The sequence below is a fragment of the Stegodyphus dumicola genome, chromosome 4, assembly GCF_044657685.1.
Source record: "Stegodyphus dumicola isolate Sdum_Otavi_A_Nest chromosome 4, ASM4465768v1".
Classification (NCBI taxonomy): domain Eukaryota; kingdom Metazoa; phylum Arthropoda; class Arachnida; order Araneae; family Eresidae; genus Stegodyphus; species Stegodyphus dumicola.
In genome coordinates, this window is record NC_140771.1 from 67,189,863 (window position 1) to 67,210,773 (window position 20,911).

At 32.9% G+C, this 20,911-nt stretch overlaps 1 protein-coding gene across 3 annotated transcripts in view; it reads left to right on the plus strand.

Moving 5' to 3' along the window:
* LOC118188636 (cell adhesion molecule 2-like) overlaps positions 1–20,911 on the plus strand; it is a 1,428,898-nt gene that overhangs the window by 831,456 nt on the left and 576,531 nt on the right. For all 3 annotated transcript variants that reach the window (XM_085815032.1, XM_085815034.1, XM_085815033.1), the window contains one exon: positions 13,736–13,950. In XM_085815032.1, the coding sequence (XP_085671158.1) occupies positions 13,736–13,950 (215 nt within the window). The remainder of the gene's footprint in view (positions 1–13,735; positions 13,951–20,911) is intronic.

Sequence of the window (20,911 nt, forward strand, 5' to 3'; positions counted from 1 at the left end):
TTTTCTTGATAACATCGTCGCAGATGTTGCAAACACAGTGGATTCTGAATGATATTTTCAGCCTCGATATAGCATTTCTCTGACACCGTTTCCCCCCCCCCCCAAAAAAAACATTATCACTTCTTATTAGTAGGACTAGCAAGTGATCAACGTGTTCAGCAGATAAGGTTGTAAAAATGGATCAGGTCTTTCTTTTAACGTAGTAGATCAACAGATGTGCCTATTTCTATAACAAAGAGATGGTAATAATAAGATTCTCAAGGAGCTGTCCAGTAGATCTCAAAGGAAAATTTAAAACGGCGAAAAAACTTTTCTTCCCTCTTTAAGCTTAAAATAATAGAAAATACACTTAAAACTAAAACAATTGTATTATATAATGTAATATGTGATAAAAGCTTTGCTCGCTTAGAAAGATATATATCTTTACGAAATGAAATTTTTAGAAAGGTATTTTAAACACGTTGGGAAATTTACATTCTCCCTTGCACAGTGCTGACGATGCGTTAAGTTCAATGCTAAATAGTCCCAAATAAGCCCAAAATTGTGTTTGAAGACTGTGTGTCTTCCCAATGTTCCTGTCCAAGGTGTGTGTCCTGGTTATCGACATGTGTCCTGGATCTGTAACTCTCTCCAGCTTGATGCGGCGATCTGATGAACGGAATCCTGACATGGATAACTGTCGAAGACTAGAATGTGAATAAGAATCTATCAGAATATTCCGAATATGAACAAGCGTATGGAATTGTGGCAGCGAAGTACCGGCCGACATATCATTCAAGTTAATCACCTATCTTCCATCTTCATGTTATATTTTTCCTCATATGTCATCGGCTGACAAATTCTGTTCATTTATTTTGTTAATGTCAAGGAAAGCACCCATTAATGCTTATACTTAACTTATAACAAGTATGCTCCTTTGGTAGGGAACAAAGTTTGCCAAAATTCGCAACATCACACCAAATTAAAATTCAACAAAACAAAAATTGAAGGACGTTGTTTTTTATTTTGAGTACCAATAACATTCCCATTATCAGTTCTGCATCTTCAACTTTTCATGAAAATTTAGAATAGTAATTCCCAAACACTTCCCTTATTAGTTATTACAAAAGGCATTTGCATTTTCATTCTGAAATATATTTTTTCATAAAACTTCTTTTAATAATTACAGTATACTATAAGCAATTTTTTAATTATTTTTTCAAACAACAGACGTTCAGCTGCTAGAAGTTATGTTCAATATTATGAGGTTTCGCATCGTTAGTTTGACTTTCTTATTCATCCTCTGCCTCGTTTCATATCAGGATGATGCAAATTAGCTGCTTAATAAACAACAGTTTACAAGAGCAAGATATAACTTACAATGATATCATCATTTAACTCTTCAATAATTAACAGCATTTTATTTCTAATATCTTAATTTTTTCCCTTTTATAATGCAAATGCATTTTTTTATCGTTTTACAATTCTATACATAACATGTAATCATAATTCTGCATTATTTCAAAGTTTTTATTTTCGGATTTAATTTGATTTATAATCGAATGCGGTATTTCTTCAATAGGCATTTAAGGCTGGTCTACAATTAAGATAAACTTTCTAAGGAATAATTTAAAGTTAGCTAGATGTAGTTTCCAAACTGGCACTACAATTCGAAAGGGCCAATGTAATAATGATGTTATTTAAATAATATAGTTTTTTTAGCTATTAGTCTGCTTACTACATATAATGATAAATTTTTATAGCTTTTCCAATAATTACAATATTTAAAAATTCATGCAAACTATTATCCCTTAATAATATCGAAATGTCTTCATGATAGTTAGTTGAAATAATTTTAATTATTTTCTGCTTATAATGTAAAAAGTGTTTTTACTTGAAAATAATTAAGTGCTTTTACTTAAAACAACAAAAGTCTTTAACCAACTTATTATTTAAAAGCTTATTATTTAACAACCGACATATTATTTAATATATAATGAAAATAATTATTTACCCCAGTTGTTTTTATACTGAAAAAGGAATAATTTCCTTAAAGAAAGGAAAATGTTTAATCAATCAAATTACTATTACTAATTAAATAGAACATTTAAATAATCCATGTATAAAATATGTTCATTTAAAATGTTGGTTGACTTTGTTACAGTTTAATTAATTTAAAATAGTACGTTTGATATCATCATTTTATATAAGTTACAATGTAGTAAATTTCGAGCTTTGAGTTCAAAAGGTATTTCGTTTTTAGAACTAAAGTATAATTTCTAACTAGATTAGTAATTATCAGATAACCTGATTAAAATTCTATGAGTTCTTTCTTAATACAATGATAAAGAAATTTCTGTCTTATTAAAAAACCTGCTGAATTGTCGTATTTAACAATAAAAATTTCAAGATGATCTTAATTTTCCTTTCAAATTTAAGAAAGATAAATTTGAATAACTTAAGGTAATCATCGTTATTAAATTCAAACATCTGCAATTTAATTGGATTGAAATTGAATTCTGTTTTCAGATGACATTAAAATGAAATTCTGAATGGTTTTCATTTGAATAACCTTTCTGTTATGATCACTATCTGGTTAAATTTATGGATTGCTTAATCGTTTCTCTATAATGCTAGAATAATTTAATTTTAATAAGTTTTCTCAGATGTTTTTCTAAATCATAGCGGTTGAAAGTCAAACTGAAACTATTCACTACATTTCTGTTATACCTTCGCAAATTTTAAACGTTACAAAATTTATAAAATCTATTCACTATATAAAAAAGCTGAAGCAGCGACTTTTTTATGTAATCGAAATTGGACTAACGTGGTTAAATTATACTTTAAATGAAGGAATGTTATGGGAATACTGCTATCAAATTCATGTTTTATAATTTTTTCATATTTTCAATGATCCTTATTGATAAATCTTCTGTCTGCTGTTATATGCATATGCATGAAAGCACTGTTATTAATCTTCTGTTTTAGAGGAAATATAAAAAGTAAACAAAATTTTTTCAGTAAAAGCAATCTAATTAAATTGACTACTCTTATCACATAGATAGGTAAATATAAATATATATAGATATATGTAAAAGATTAAAGTAGTTTTCTGTTTTCTAAAAATAGTAACTTTTATTTGCACTGCGTCATTTCGAGACTAATCTATGTCATATGATTCTTACGTAATTCTGATGATGTAAATGGAACTAAAATTGAAACAGGCAATAGTAATTTTACAGCAATATTAACTATCCAATCAAAATGCATTGAGAACCAAAACTAACTCGGTCTGAATTAAGATTTCACCCTGAATATATCATCCGTAACTTATAATCATTGGCACTTGCTTTCTACGCTTTGGCCTAGCTGGACTGCAGTTTGTCTGCTCTTTCTTTCTTACTGAAAATTTATCTAAAATGTAAACTTTTTGGAATAGTCACAATTAATGTGCCATCTTGATTGTGGCCGCAGCATGTTTACTGAAGTAAAAGTTGAATTAAATATACCTTGACTGCCAAATTTCTTATTCATTGTGGATCGGCGTTTCAGCATTCTACGACATCAAAATTATCGCTGTTCATTACGGATTCAACCGCCCGCATTCTACTACAGAATCTATTATAGTATATGTGTGAGTGGGTGTTGTGTGCGTGCGTGTGTGTGTTGTTGTTGTTGTTACTCATCCTAACTAGTTATCCATTAGGCTAGACAAGATCCATGAGTCCAAGAGACGTTAGTATTTCAAATACACAGGTAGGTCTTTTCAATAGGTCTCCTTTTATAAGTCCCAAACAGGCGAGAAGATGTCCGGGAGTGAAATGATCAGCATTACATTTCCCGCAAATGAGATAGATCGTGTTTCCCTGGTCAGATTTAAGGCATTTCACGTGTTCACTTAGGAGCCTCATCAGAGTAGTCCCCTGAGGACGATTATCCCGAAAAGCAGTAGCACTTCCCGGTTGCCTACCAAAGTACCAATCATGAGCCAGAGGAGAATGTCAGGATGAGGCAACAGTAGATTTAACTCTTGAGCAGATCTTCAAAACTGTAAGGGTGCTAGTGGCCAGATTCATTGAAGTACAGTCAGCCAGGGCATCAGCCATTTCGTTACCACTGAGGGCCAATATTTGAAGGGATCCAATGCAGATGTATTTCATGACGAGAATAGAAATTTTGCAGTAAAATAGACAGTGAAGTCTTATCAAACACGAGGTTTGCAAATGATGGATAGAATTGCGACTGTCAGTCAAAAATCCAGGTATCTTTGTAGACAATGTAAGTGTATAGTTTCAGTCATTAGCAAGCATGCTTGCTAATGACTGAAAATAATACTCATGTCGGCAATCACAACAATATGATTTTTTTAATATTATTTATAGTCTGATTGGACAGGGGCAACTTTAAATTCCATCGTCTCATGTATTGCTTTTGGAAAGACCTTTGGTTTTTGGGCGTGAAAAAAAAAAAGATTAAGTTAGGTATTGGATTATGGCGAAACATAAGCCAACCGAAAAGGACTACTACTTGGAGGAGTTTCTATGAAGAACTAGCTCGTATTCACTCATAAAAAAGGCCATAATTTTTTTAAAGAATTTCCGTATAAAAATTGTATAAATATATTACACCAAACAAATCTAAATTTTTTTCTGTAAGAAATTTGATTTTTCTTGTTTGTAACAAATTTCAAAAAACCCTGTATTTTAAAATTATTAAAATAATTTTTTTAATTATTTTTCATACGAAGACGTATGAAGGTACACCATATACAAACACATATGAACATATGACATATGAATATCACTAACAAGCACATTTTAATACACATTTATAAGTTTACTATTTATTTTTCATTAACCAGTTACCTGCTTTTACTTTAACTTCTCCTCCCCGTTTCCTCACGAAAAGTGTAAAATACTTAAAGAGCATTTAAGCTGAGTTTTTTGGATTGTAAGAAAGAGGTTGTTTCTGCCTCTTGATGCCACGCTACTTAGTTTTGCCAGCTCTAATGATATTGTAATTCTTCGGCGTTGCATTACAATGCAGCCGTCATTTAAATTGTTACCCGTTGAGAAATTATGAGCTAACTTAGATTTAAAGTGAATTTTATAGTCTTTGTTTACTAGATTAAGTTTTAAATTTTTAATTTGATTGCTACTTTCAGCTGCGTGACCACAAGTGGTAGCTGATCCTGTGAGTACGAGAATGCATTTATGTTTTAAGTTAGTTAAGGTTTGTTTTAAACCTTTTTTCGAGGCTGTGTACGATGGAATTTAAAGTTGCCCCTGTCCAATCAGACTATAAATAATATAAAAAAATCAGATTGTTGTGATTGCCGACATCAGTATATTATTTTCAGTCGTTAGCAAGCATGCTATGGTAACACAAAAATGCACAAATTACATTAATTACTACTAACGCGTAAACCGCATTCATTATATACTATATATATATATATATATATATATATATATATATATAATGAATGCGGTTTATATATATATTGAGGAGCGCCTTAGGGCAGCATACACTTGCATTGCCTACAAAAATACCTGGATTACATTTTAGACACACAGTTTAGACACTTTAGACACACAACAGCGATAATTCGCTTTAGGAGTTTGATGATAGTTTATGATTCCAAAAAAGTAAAACTCTCTAACTTAAAAACACATACACGAGAATTTGAGTTTTTTTGTAAGAAAATCGAATAGTGTTCTTTAATTTTGATTTTGTTAATTAAGTAAAGTTCACTATTGTAACTGTTATTATTCCATTGAGAATTGAGCTAGATTAAAATTTTTTAAACGGCGAATTGACCATCCTGCTGTTGAATATACTAATGCAATCAAGAAGAGAAAAACATATTTGAAAGCTCAAGTATGACTTGAGGAATTATTTCAGTACAGTCCAGAATATGCAGGGGTTAATGCAGAGGTTCTCAACCGGTGGTAAGCGTACCACCGGTTGAGAACCTCTGCATTAAATATTAAGAACCATTAAATGAGAACCCGTGCATTAAATGGTGGTACGCGTACCACAGGTAGGCAAGAGCAAAATAGGTGGTACGCAAAAAAGCAAAGTATTTTTAACTATTAAATTCAAAAATTAAGATCCCTACATCCTGATTGAGTTTTCCCTCTAACAATCATAAATTTATGCGATCTGAGCTTTGTTCAAGAGTGGTGGTGGTAGTAGTACTTTGTAGTGGTGCTACTACAGATTTTAAATTTTTGCTTAGATCGTACGCGTTAGTCAAAATGTTGAGAACCGCTGATTTAATGCAATAGCGATACAAGAACGTGTTTCGCATACTTTGTCGTTCAGGCAGCCTAAAGGAAATAAGCACAATAATCAGCTAAATCAGATGAATGATCTAAGCCAGTTGATGTAATATGAATGGACTGCGAGAGACAGTAGAAAACCCTGTAGCTTTTTAATAATAAAGATGTTAGGTACCTGCAAAGAAATAATCGGGAACAGCTAAATCAGGTGAGTTGTAGGACTAGTTGATGTAATATGAGTGGATGGCGGGTGATATCAGAAACACATGGAGCTTTGTAATTATGGAGATATTAGGCAGATCCAAAGGAAATAATCAGGAAAAGCTAAATCAGATGAGTGGTTTGAACAGTTGATGTAATATGAGTGAATGGCTGTTATTATCAGAAAGCCATGGAACTTGGTAATTATGGAGTTCTTGGGTAGCTTCAAAGGAAATATTCAGGAACGGCTAAATCAGATGATTGGTGTGACCAGTTGATGTAACGTGAATGGATAGCGAGTGATATCAGAAAGTCGTGGAGCCTTTGTAATTATGGTTTTATTAAGTAGACCCAAAGTAAATAATTAGGAAAAGCTAAATCAGATAAGAAGTATGGCCAGCTGATGTAATATGAGAGGATGGCTATTATTATCAGAAAGCCATGGAACTTTACAATTATGAAGTTTTTAGGCAGCTCCAGAGGAAATAATCAGGATTTATTAAATCAGGTGAGTGATATGGTCATTTGATCTATTAGAATGCATGGCGAATGACATCAGAAAGCCGTGGATCTTTGTAATTATAGAGTTACTGGGTAGCCCCAAAGGAAGTAATTAAGAACAACTGAATTAGATGAAGTGTCTAGGGCCAGGTGATGTATTAAGAGCGGATGACGAGTGACATCAGAAAGCCATGCAGCTGTGTATGTTCTTCATCCCTGGCGAAATACCATTTAGAGGTGATAGGAAGTTATACTCTATTAAACACATATATTTCAGGCATGACCGTGTACATTCACAGTCTGCCCTTTTATGAATAAATGTGGCGAAGAAATATTTCAGTTCCACAAAATAGAATTTCTATTACCTTGACTAGTGAAAAGCAGGTTTATGGAGTCATAGTGACTTCTATGAAGCTCGATATCAATAATGTCTTTTATTAAGATTAATAATTTTACCAAGCCGCTGAAAACTGCCTCAATTAATACATGATCTAAACTATAAGAACGATGGTAATTATTACTATAAGGCCTCCATACAATGAGTATTGCAATTGTTACGTTTCAAAAACAATCAGCAGCTTTTTTTTTTTTCACTTCGTATTATTACGTTCTACAGGTTCGTGGATTTGGAGTAATTGATGGGGACACTGGTAAAGAATCAAAGAACAATTTATTCGCCAATAAGCATTATTACACAGGACGGTTCCAAAGACACGCTTACACTCGTCGAAAAACTACGATAAACACACTGAAACAATCAGCAAACACAACTATATCGGTGAAGGTACGTTCAGGACAAAGCACTAAAATACATCTCCTGTCTCGATCGATCTCTGTCAAGCTAATCTCTGAACTAAAGACATACTATTTCCCAGGACAGGCAGGGTATATATAGCTTTAACCTAACTTCGATAATATTTTCGAGGAAACCGCTAAGAATGCGTTTTAGTTTGTTTTCGCTCCGTCTATAGGATATCGCCAATTTTTCCCCAAATATCGCCAAATGGGCGGTTTCGCACAAAATCTGGCAACCCTGCCTTTCTATGTCACTTTTTGGCAACCCTAACACTGCTTTAAGTGGAAGCTATGAAGCTACCTCACCGTTCAGCCGCTGGGCATGTCGCAATACTACTATAATGCAATACCAATCAGTTTCTTTTAAAATGTCATCCAATATGTTATCTTTATTTTGAATTAAAAAATCTTTTGAATTATTTGCAATAATTAGTAAATCAAACCATTGATAGGTAATTATTTCATTGCAGGAACGAGAATGAGTGTTTATCACTTGATCTCTTAATAGATCAACAGATCTAAATCTGCACTTGACATTTTCTTATCTGTTTTTATTAAGGTCCGATTTATTGATGGATAACATGGAAAATACTCACATCAGCATTTTTGTAGCGGTTAAAAAGTATGATGCCAGAGATGCTTCTGAACAAGCGAGATAAATAAAGCATGTAACGTTTGTTGACGTGCATTAAATATATAAAAAATCTGATGTTTTATATCTGAATTATTAAATATGATGTTTTATATCTGAAATACATCATTATTAAATGAGAAGAAAAAAGGTACATTTGTGGATAGCTATTTCATCAATAACTGTTCGTATGTCATTTAAAGTAAAACTCTATAACGATGATTCAGAGAAATACATATGTCATTTAAAGTAAAAATCATCAGTATCAGATAACGATGATTCAGAGAAATACTACAGATACATCAGGTCAGCCTTTTCACAACAATTAGTGAAACTTGACGTAATTGTTGCAAATAACATAGCAAAAAAGGTCATTTGGCAGAATAATTTATCTTCTTTCAAAATTGATGACTTCGCGAATTAGCGTGTAAATTTTAAGGATTAGTGAAGCATGTATAACAATATTTGGGCGGTGAATTAAAATTCTAGTCAGTACTTGCAATCTCATTAGTTTTGAATGGTTCTTGGTAGTATTAATGAAGTTTGAGAATCGTTACAATTTAGATGTGCATTATTAAATAGCAAATGAGCAAGCAGATGGAAATATTTGACATTGTATCGCTCCAATAAAAAAGTTTTCGTTGTTTAATGCACAACTTAGAAATCAGTGTTCTGTTACCAGGGTAGCTTATCTTTTTAATGTCAGCAAACAATAGATATTGCTTGCGTGTGCAGTTTAAAAAGTTATAAGAACATAATAACATTTTACGCGTTTATGTCAAATACAGCTTTAAAACTTGTAAGAATATACATGTAAAGTCACATTGTTTGTATAAAATACATTTTAAAATATGCGGGAGTTTAAAGGAAAATGAAAATTTACGTAATTTTTATAGATTTATTTCATGTTGATTTGTATGATTAATACACACACGGCAAATCCAAAAACTGTCTAGCTATACGTTCAGAAACAAAGTGGAAGCAATTAGGGAGTTAAAGGCTTCTATGACACATTTATAAGGCTGTCATCTACAGATTAAGAGTTTCTCAAGCTCGATTCTTTGTTTAAATAAAACCATTAGATTTTAAACGTGTTTTCTAAAAGATTACAAACATAGATATGTACTGAAATTAGAATTATCTTAAAAGAGGCATGACGTATTTATCGCTTAGCTATCGAATTCGATACAATTAGAAATTTTTAAAATTTAATTTTGATGTAGTTAAAAAAATAGAACTCGTTTGAGAGAACAGTTTTCATAGCGTAAATTTATATGCTCCGTTTCGGATCTATCATGTTCATTCTTATCTATATCTCCAATATTTTTCCCCTAATGAAGTGATCCTTAATGTAGATTTATAAATATAGCCTATAGATTATAATTAATTAACTATCTATTAATTATTTGAATGACGGTGTCCGTGATCGTGTCCGAAAATTTGAAAGGAATCGGAAGTTTCTACAACAGTAAATAACAATATGGTACTTTTATCTGAAGGAAATTCCATTTTTTTATGTATTAATAAAATTAATGAGGTGTAAAAGTAATTTGCCGAATAAGGTTATATTAATGCTAAACGTTAAATGTATCAGCAGGTAGTAAATTATGTTCGGCATTAAAGCTTAGATTAATAAGTAAACATTACATTATATTGTAGCTTAATTTACAACGGGCAACTTTACTTGAATCTACAGCTTGTTGCATAAATTAAAATCAAGCTCATCAACAGGCTGCACAAGTATCATGGCAAACTATCTCTAGAAGAGGAATAAAAACTAACAACTAAATAAACATTATTTGAAAACGCAATGTGATGCAAAAATTTGTGACGTAATCTAAAATTAAATATCCCCGAAAAGCTTGAAGATTCGGTTAACTTATTAAAATACACATAAATGCTGATTTAAATATGCATAAGTGCTTACTACTAATTGTTTATGATTTTAATTACCAAATTTCATCACCTGTATATATTCTAATTATTCGGATAAATTTAGTTCTATAATTTTAAACTTCCACTTACGCAACAAATGCTCTCAAAATCTTGGCCGACTAGCTGGTCAGGTTCGATTAGGTACGCTTATTTGAGTACGGCGAAACGCACAACAGCTGCTTGCCTATGGGGAGGCATAACTTCATATGGACGACTTTCTAAGGAAAACCAGCTAGTATTCATGCAACAGATATAGAAAACTACATAATCCAGCAACGCAGCCTAGCATAGAATCCGAGTCGAACTTCTAATAGTCAGTGGTCTTAGCCACTTGGTCACTAATGGGGGAAGCAGCTCTGAAGCATGCTGCAAAACGGACGGACACTTTTTCAAACAGGAATTCTTCTTTAATTCAGCGTAAACTATAGTTTATAAATGCAGTACTTGAATTTATGCTCGTGTTACTGATATTTGCATAAACTTTTAAGATGGTCGAATCATTGTAACAGAAACACAGGAGAGCATTGTTAAAGCTTATAGAAAAATTTGTATAATTATCACTATGTTATTCCTCAGTTATAAAACAAGTACTTTTCATAAGTAAATGTCTAAATATGTTATGTCATTTGTATACTCCATATCAAGAATTTAGAAGTGCTACTGACTGGGCTTTTATTATTCACTGGTTATATTCTACTTCTGAAGGCTAGCATAATGTTTAGTCGGAAAATACATAGTGGTTGTGAAAATGCTTTATATCATTATTTTAAATGAAGTGATTTATTTTTTTCTTCAAATTAGTTGTAAATGTTTAATTTATTGTTTTATAAAATGTTAATAAAAATGCCTTGGAAAACATTTTCCATTTATTATAATGCTATTTCTCGGGGGTTGAGTAGTTTTGCATGTACGTTTAAAAAAAATAAATATGAAAGTATATTTAACTGAAATTTACCTCCAACTTGCCTTCTGTTTCTATAAAGCACATGACTCATCTATGCATATATTCATAAATTTATAAAATCATCCCAAAATTTTATATGTGGATCTGTTTAAATTTAAAAATCACAAAAAATGAATATTTGCGAAACATAATGGAATTTAAAACAAATAAAATCAACAGATGAATACAGCAATGAAATTATACGAATATGCGAAATAATGCAGGAACAGTCTCAATGCTGAAAAATTGAAGAATCATATCATTTCAGAGGGAGAGGCATTAATACTCCCAAATTACTGAATCATTTATCTAAATAATGTAATGGATTGTAGCAGAATATTCATAAAAAATATATTTTTCAATAATTAGAATATTCATTTAACAAATTTTATAACTATTGTTCAGATGAATTAGGAATTAAAATTTTTGAATGTGTAATTATATATCTATAATCTATAATTTCTGCTCAAAATTTTTAATTTTTCACATTAGTCTTCAATTTACCATCTTGCGACTTGTAGTTCTGGCTTCAGGAGAGGAAGTCAATTCTGCAAGAATCAAGATGACATGCTTCATATATCAATGTATTTCAAAAAAAGCAAAGTTTTTAGAAAAGTTTGGTACGCTTAGAATTTGAAGCACATTATTGGCACATCCGGGTATTGAACATTATGGGATTTTGCGAAATTGGAGAAGAAATTGAGTGTATCAGGATAAATCTAAATCCAGTTTTCAATGAAATTAATTAGCTATTAATTTGCTTTCCTTTACTCCAAAATATTAAATTTTGATTCTATTTTTCGTAAGTTTCCCATCATATAAATTAACATGTTGGATAGAAACACATCCAAATAACTTAAGTAATAAACGTAAGTTTCGAGATTGATTAAAATTTGACAACTGATTAAAACATAACTGATTTTAGGTGAAAAATACATTTTGAAATGAAAACCTAGACTGTTTAAATAGTTAAATAAGTCCCTGGGTTTGTTTAAGGTAAAAGAGCGAAATTTTGAAGAAAGAGACTAAAAAGGTTGAAATCTTTGTTGAGTAAACTGCTAAGTAGTATATATCAACGCGGAAATACATTTATAAGCAGTAATTAGCTATCTGGTTGGGTCTTTAATGGAAAATGGCGAAGGAAGGAAGCTTTCGTTAATAAACTCTAAACATTCGACAGTATTAGGATACATGCACACAGCCTTGCTTGTTCATCTACGCAACTGCGAACTCCCAAGGGTTATTAGGCATCGTTAGAGAACAGTTTTTATTAATGTATATACTAATGTTACTGAATTAGTAAGTTCTTCAATAATATGAATACCAATTTGCAATAATCAGTGAAAGCCTAAAACAAAGGTACCAGGAAGTGAAATATGCCACATAAATATCTTCACAAAGTAAAGTGTATGAGATTTTAGATAGCATAAGACATTTTCAGACCATCCGGAATATGTGGCAAACGAATAACGTTCAAGAAAAGCTTCGGCTACAAAAACAGAGCAGTCTATAGAGTGAGAGTAATCCACATTATTACCGCGAAGACACTGAAAAGTGTTTCGCCATATTGTTATTAAATTTTACATACAGATGAATGCCTTGTGATGGCAAATGCTACGTGTCGTACTGCATAATGGAATAGCATTTTCACAGAATATTCGACTAAAGAAGGAATTATGGTAGTCTGCAATCGATCAATTTCAATCCTACTTCTTTTTATGCAAGAAGCTAAAATTCAATTTTAGAGGTCGTGATAGGGAACGAGAACAATATCCACAAATCTGGTGAAGAATCAGCCAAAATCGATCATACTGGTTGACTTCTTGAATTGTTACTAAGACTAAGGGCTACTTTTCCAGTGGATATTGGAGCCCACCAGCGGCCGAGCGGTAAAGTCGCTGAACACTGGTAGTTTGTCCGAGGTTCGAATCCCGCGAACGGGCTGGCTGCATGGGTGGTTTCGTGGTTTTCCCCATGTGTAAAGTGTATACGAACCAGTTTCCCTTAGAAAGTCCTCCACGAAAGCATACCTCCCTTTAGGCAGATAGCCCTCGAGGCTTTGCCATAATCACACACACACACTCCAGTGGATATTGCGTTTAACGTAACTATTTAGAATGTGACGTTATGGTTAATTTCTCAAATATACTCGTTCTGCCAACAATTTCTTCGTTTCCGCCATACATTATAAAGCTACCATCCCACAGACAGTTAAACATTGTCTTATAACGTACTATAAATTTATGCGTAATACATTATATGCATGAAATCGCATTTATTGCAGAGATTATGCTGCTGATAACTTAAAAAAGTGTGACTGAGAAAAATGACACCCAATAAAATAAATTTTACTTTATACAAATTGCAAAACCAAATTAAAAAACACATTGTGTATTACAGTGTTTTCAAAATAATTGTATATTTTTGGAAAATATCATGTTTAAATAAACAACTTTCCTCTTTTAGGTTCCAGATCCCATATACCTCTCAGGATTAATATGTTGCACATTCCCACCCCCGTGGTAACTGGGGATAGTGTTCGACTAAAGTGTGGTTACGAACTCGGCAACGAGACCTTGTACGCTGTCAAGTGGTATAAGAACATGGGGGAGTTCTTCAGATATGTCCCTGCCTCTGAACCTCCCCTGAAGACATTCCCACAGCTAGGAATAGATGTTGATGTAAGTACTATGTAAACCAACTCCAGTTCAATCATTTCTATGCATGAGATATTTCTCAAAAGGATGTTTGTTATTGCTTTGTGACTTATATGAATAATTCAAACACTTCCACGTTTTTAGATGCGCAATATTTTTCCTCACGCTTGGAATGTGTTACCTTTTCTTGTTTGTTTTTTGTCTTCTTTGCAGCTATGTTGTTTGCAGCTATGTTTCCGAAACATATTTATGGAGATGTATTGAGTCATCCTTTAAAATCGAAAATTGAGAATTAAAGATTCAGTTGCATATAATGTGTTACTGATTTAGTACCACTTTATATTCATCTAAACCGCATAAATGTAGCAGTTTTCTTACAGCTTCCGACTTAAAAACATTATTGGAAAAACAATCTGTTCAACAAAACTAAATGAGTTTGTCAGATGGATAATACACTCATGTCCATAAATTAAAGATAATACAAAATCAGGCAAAGGAAGAGTTAGAAGCAAAAATTTGGCTTATTTGTAAAGCTTAATTATTAAACAAAACGTAAAGAGCATAAAAAGATGCTATATGTTTGATATTATTAAAAAAATTAGCGATTTTTCTGACAGGAGCAAATTACAAAAAAAATCTATTTACAAAAAACCAATATTACATGGTTGGTATGATTGTTAATACATTATATGTCTCCCAGACGATGCAATACAGTCCGTACAACGCCTATTATCGATCTGAACTTGAGGGATATTACACTACTCAAAAAGCAATGCTCTCCGGTAGACATGTAGGAGGAGGTTGACGGGCTGCAACTTGTCGGCCAAGCATATCCCACACGTGCTCTACTGCATTCAAGTCCGGAGAGAATGCTGGCCAGTCCATACGGGTGATATCCTCCGATTGAAGGCATTCGCTTACGATGTTTGCACGGTGAGGACGGGCGTTGTCATCCATAAACACAAATTGTGCGCCCATGGCGCCCCGAAAGAAACGTACATGTTATTCCAGAATGACGTCTCGATAGATTTGGTTTGTCATGGTTCCAATTTGAACATGCAGGTCAGTTCTGGAACCCAGAATAATTCCACCCCAAACGAGCACTCCTGCACCACCGTAACGGTGTCGTTCAATGATGTTTTCTTGGTGGTAACGGGTACCTGGAGCTCTCTATATGAACGTCCGGCGAGAATCAGACTACAAGCTAAACCTGGACTCGTTGGAAAACATCACACAAGCCCACTGTTGCGCTGTCCATAATGCATGCTCTCTACTCCAAGCTAACCGCAGGCGACAGTGAGTTGCAGTAAGTGGAACGCATCTGACAGGTCTACGAGCATATAGACCAATCTGCTCTAAGCGTCTGTACACGGTCTGCCTTGAACTTGTCCACTGACGAGACAGGTCTGAGGCTGTGCTCCGCCTGTTTCTTTTGACAGTAACTGCCAAATACCGATCCTCATTCGACGTTGTAACTCTGGGGTGACCTGTGGTGTAACATCTTCTCACAATTACCATCATCTTGGAATAGTTGCCAAAGCCTGGAGATGACACTCTGGACAATTCCAAGTTCGTCTGGTACTTCCAATTGGGTACGCCCACATTCCCAACGGCCGATAATTCTACCACGTAAAAAATCATCCAAATGCGTCCTTTGTGTCATAACTATTCGGTTATTGCACTGAAATGCTTATAAAGCGCCTGCGAACAATTTTACTTCTTTGCCTGTATTCCTTATATATCACTCTCTTACACTCTGGTTATTGTGATGTACCATCGGTGTCATCTGGTTACTGCCGGAAATTTGCATATGATTCTTGAAGATGTGTGTAGTGATTTTACAGGTGATATATTTATTTTAGAGTTCGATTTCCGCGTGATTCCGAATTATCCTTAATTTATGGATATGAGTGTAAATGAGTTATTCCTGTTGGAAAAGAAAATCGCATTTTTAAACGCTAGAATTTTTTTATTAGAAAATATTGAATTTCTTATAATCAGTTACATTTTACAAACAATTAAAAATATTTTGTGAGAAGTTTACCACATTCTTCCGCAGAGCAAAAATTAAATGTTGACTAACCTAGTCTTTTCCAACAAAAGTAAAATGAAATATTGAGCAATCTAGCAGAATGAATAGTTACTTTAGTAAGCGAATGAAACAATTAGACTTATTTCTAATGTATAATTAGTAGTTTAGATTAAGAATATTTTTCGGCCCATTTTATTCCAAAAATTTCAAATTGGAAGTTCTTCTTTGCGTTGTCTACATTAAGTGCTACTCATAAATGAGATTTATATGAAATAGTGGAAAAAGTAAAATTTCCCTTTGTTAAATAATAAAAATGTTTATTACAGTAAATAATTGTTATAATTTGTACAGGGTTTCATGACTGCAGCCCTGTATGAAGTTGAGAATAGTTAGAGTTTGCTTAAGGAATAGCTTTTGACTGAAAACAACAAAGTAATCATGATTTCGGGAAGTACAGAGCAAATAACGGGACACCTATTAACTGCCGAAATCGTTCATTGTAAATACGATACAAATACACCAACCGATTAGATTGTCTATTAGAGTGAATACAATGTGCAGGTAGTGAATGCATGTCTATAGTTGTGAAGCCGGAACAAAATGAATTCTAGGCTTCATTGTTAATTTAAATGATAATAAACTTTACCCAATATGCTCTAAAGTAATGCTATTGCAATCATTATCTCACGCAGATTCTAAATTGTACTATATTATTGTTTCCGCATTTTAGCCATTAACAATATGATGTATATTGAAATGATACTCATCCACCAAACTATTGTTTAATGAAATTAAAACATACATTCGTTGCATAACACATCTTGCACAGTTATTGAAAAATGCATTAAAGTTCCATGCTCATAAAGGTGATGGAAACTGACTTCACTGAATCCTTATTCTGGATCTGAGAAAAATGTAAATATCTGTTCAATAGACAATATATGATGAAACTTTGTAAATCCTTGTATCTAATTCTATCGATTGTGTTAATAATTTGTCAGCTGCGAAATACCATAGGAGCTCTAATTATGTGATAGATAATTCCAACTGCTGTTTAATATTAAACCCTGCCATATTACTCTTAAGATAGTATATATTGAAACTGATTTAATGCAAAATAAGGATACATTTCTGACGTCTGCATAGATACTTTCGAGTTCGTATCAGCTATGCGTTTATCACTAAAACCTTTCTACTTTACTTTCCTCAATTCCTTCTTTGTCTTTTTGTAAGTAGGTGCTCCCTTGTGTCAATAAATGCAGAGAAATATATAGATTCTTCTATGATAAAACTATTTCAATCGAAAGAAATTCAGTTTGAGCATTCTAAAATGTAATTGAAAATCACATTTTTTCCCAAGAAAAGGCCACGGGAATTTCACTAGTAAAACCTTTTTCGAAGAAGCTTAGGACTGCATGATTCATCTTGATGTCACTTCTCATGATTTTAAACTTTTCAGGAATCTTTTATCCAAACCTTTTAGCATGAGCAAGATAATATTAAGGTATTTTCCTTTCACGAGTGATGATAAAATTCAGAGACGGAAATAAAAAGGAAAATATAAATAAAGATTACTTTTATTTTATTTTCTTTAGAGAAAAGTGTTTTCCTTAGAAAAATGGCTGTTAAAAGAAGGAAATCAGAAAGAGTAAAATACAAAATACAGGTTGTGTTAGGTTTGATTTGTCCTATAGTTTTCGACTTCAGGATTGTGGAAAAGTACTCCAAATTAAATTGAAACTGTGGTTTGAATTTTGAATCCTCATCATTTTTTGGGTTAGGATGGAGCCTCAGGTATTATTTTCAGAGCGAGCCTCAGGTATTATTTTCACAGTGCATGCAAGCGAAATCATTCATATGTAGATACAGTAGAATCCCTCCTAACAAGCACTCATTTAACCAACAATATCAAAATCACAGCAGTTGTAAAAATTTAAATTTAAATTCGAAATTTATAGTTTTGAAATATATAAGTATGTAATGAATTAACAATTTGAAGACTTCAAGGTTGAAAACATTCGTGTTATGTTTCAGCCGTTCAGTGTAACAAGCCTTATCCAACTCGTGAACCAAGGAACTGTCAAGAATACAAAGAGGAGATATGGATATTTTTTTGTACGTCCTTATAAATAGTTTACACTTAAGGAAGCTGTATTTATTTTATCTTTTTCCTGAGAAGATCACTTAAAGAACATTACTTTACTACGTCGCTGTTGGCGTAAATTGTAGCCAGTAATTATGCTCGTAGATGACGAGTCGAGCAACAAAGATTACTTTATTTTAAAACATGTCCGACATCCTTATCAAACATCTTGGATTTACTTATATTTGTAGTGGTGTTATTTAATTAACCAGTTATTATAATTTTGATCTTTACTATAACTTCTCTTTTCCGTTTACCTTACCAGAATGTAAATGAGATAATTTATATTTAAGCTGAAGTATTTGGATTTTAAGAGAAAGCGTGTTTCTGGTTGCTTGAGCCCAATATGTTTAGTTTTTGCCAGCTCGGACAGTTGTAATTATTCTGCTTGTTACTTCGCTGCCGACAAATTTATTTTTATGCTCCGGTTAGAGTCTTTGGCTACTGGTCCATGCTTAACTTGAATTTGATTGCTTTGTTTAGTTGCATCAACACGAATTATTCCTGATCTTGTTAGCACAAGAAAGGGCATTTATGTTCTAAATTCTGTTAAAATAAAATGGTTGTTTAAACCTTTCTATGACGTTTTAGCTGTTCCAGGTATAGAAACGCTTTGTTAAGGTTATTGAATTAATTACCAGTTCCAGATCAAGTAAAACCCCATAACATATTCGGAGGAGATTAGTGCTAAGTGCAACTATGGATGAATGTAGATATTTCTGTTTCCGCTGCGCTCTGTCAAGATGAAGGCGAAATAATTGAACAGGTACTGTGAACGGAGAAAGATAATGATGATAATGTGAAGAAGGAGGAGGAGCATGAAGACGACACGCACTGAAAGAAAGTTACATGAAAGACATCTGAAGAAAAATTGCAAAATTTTCATAAGATTTCTCAAGAAATGTTCGCATATGTCTTTATATGATGTTATTAATTTTTACTGCATACATAGCGAACTTTTAAAACTACAGCGACAATCTTGTAAACAGGCAGACATCTGAAGTTATATGCTGTCACAGAAAAAACATTTGTAGGTTTCATGTGATAATAAATATGAAAATTTTAAAATGTTGTTTAATTTCTTTTTCTGAAAAATAAAATCATGTTATATGTTTTAATTTTAAATAATTTGTACGATTTTGATATTATGTGTTTAATTTATTTAATTGTGGCCAATAGGTTGAAAACACTGCTGCAATTTTTTCAGATGCCATCACAAAACATGAGCAAGTGAGTTTTAGCAATGTATAATCAGTTATCTTTTATCGGCGCAGTCTCGTTGTTGTCGGTGAAAATGGATTCAACTGTACAGGTTTTTCTGCTTAATACAAATAAATGCGCAACAAAGACTTGAAAGAAATTTTAAAATCAAAATTTGAAAGCTCTTTGTATGCTAAATTATCAATTGTTACCCATCCCCACCAGAAGGGGCAGCTCCATCAATTTTGCTGACTTAGTAAATTTATTTCTCTGTACAAACTAAAAATAATGGTAATTTAAGTCAAAATATATTTTTATTCAGTTATCCCTTGTAAGAACAAATTTGTCGACTCTTTCAGAAAATCGGTGCTCTAGGTGCAACCTGTCTCCTATGCTTCGTGACTACTCAGATGTTTACTGCCAACAAATTATGAAACTTGAAAAAGCAATCAAAGAGAAAAAGCTATAATTGGCAAATCGCAAAGGAATTGTGTTCCACAAAGGCAATGTGAGGTTTCACATAAATTAATAGCTCATACGAAATGATTGCAGCTCGGCTAGGAAGTAACGTCGCATCTTCCATGTAGCCTGTAGCCCCTATCTTGCATCATCGAATTATCATTTGTTTCGAAGTTACAAAATTTCGCAAATGGTGAAAACTTCAATAATAACGATTACCTCAAATAGAAGCTGGTTGAGGCTTTTGCCTAGAACAGAAATTCTATGAGAGCGAAATCATGAAGTTTCCAGAAAGATGGCAAAAGGTTATCGAACAGAATGGAAGATATTTGATTGATAAAAATTCATATTATGTATAGAAAAACAGAGTTTTATTTCACACTAAGAAACCGAAATTATCTTCTTGCCAGCTTGATAGTATATATGCACAAATTTCCTTCATTAGTGGCACATTTTTAAGAACGGATCTTTTGACATCATTACTGTTTATTAGCATTTGTAGGAAGCAAAGATTATTTTATATAACTTCAGAAAACGAATTTTTACCGTATACCAGAAGTCCTTTGAAACTCAAAGTAATTCAAAATGGATTTTTTTAGTTTGGGTTTGGGAATAAAATTACTTCGCTAGGTATTTTTACGTAAATTCTAAAGGAGAGTAACATGGATTTATTTAATTATAAAAACAATATGAGGGTTATAATCGGTTTTAAAAAAATGATGAAAACTTAGGAAATTCATGAATTCATTCGATATTCAGAGAAAATTTAATATTCACAAAAATCTTAGAAAGATCTCTTAAAATTCGGGAAATAATTGTAGAAATTCAAGTCGTGGGAAAATTATTGACCTTATTAATAGGACTTCTGTGTCTCTTTCGCAATGGAAATTGCAATTCAAAAGCCTCTTCTCTTTTTACGTAGGATTCAGTTTCGGTTTATTTGATTAGGCAAAGCACACTTGGGCCTAAGGGGAGGGATGCCTTCGTGAAGAACTTTTTTAGGTAAACTGACTCGTATACACATTACACATGTGAAAAACTACGGAAAGCCTATGAAGCCAGCACGTTCGCCTGGAATAGAACCCAGGTCGGAACTATCAATGTTCAGCGACTTTAACACTCGGCCGCTGGTGGGCCGCCGGAGGTACATT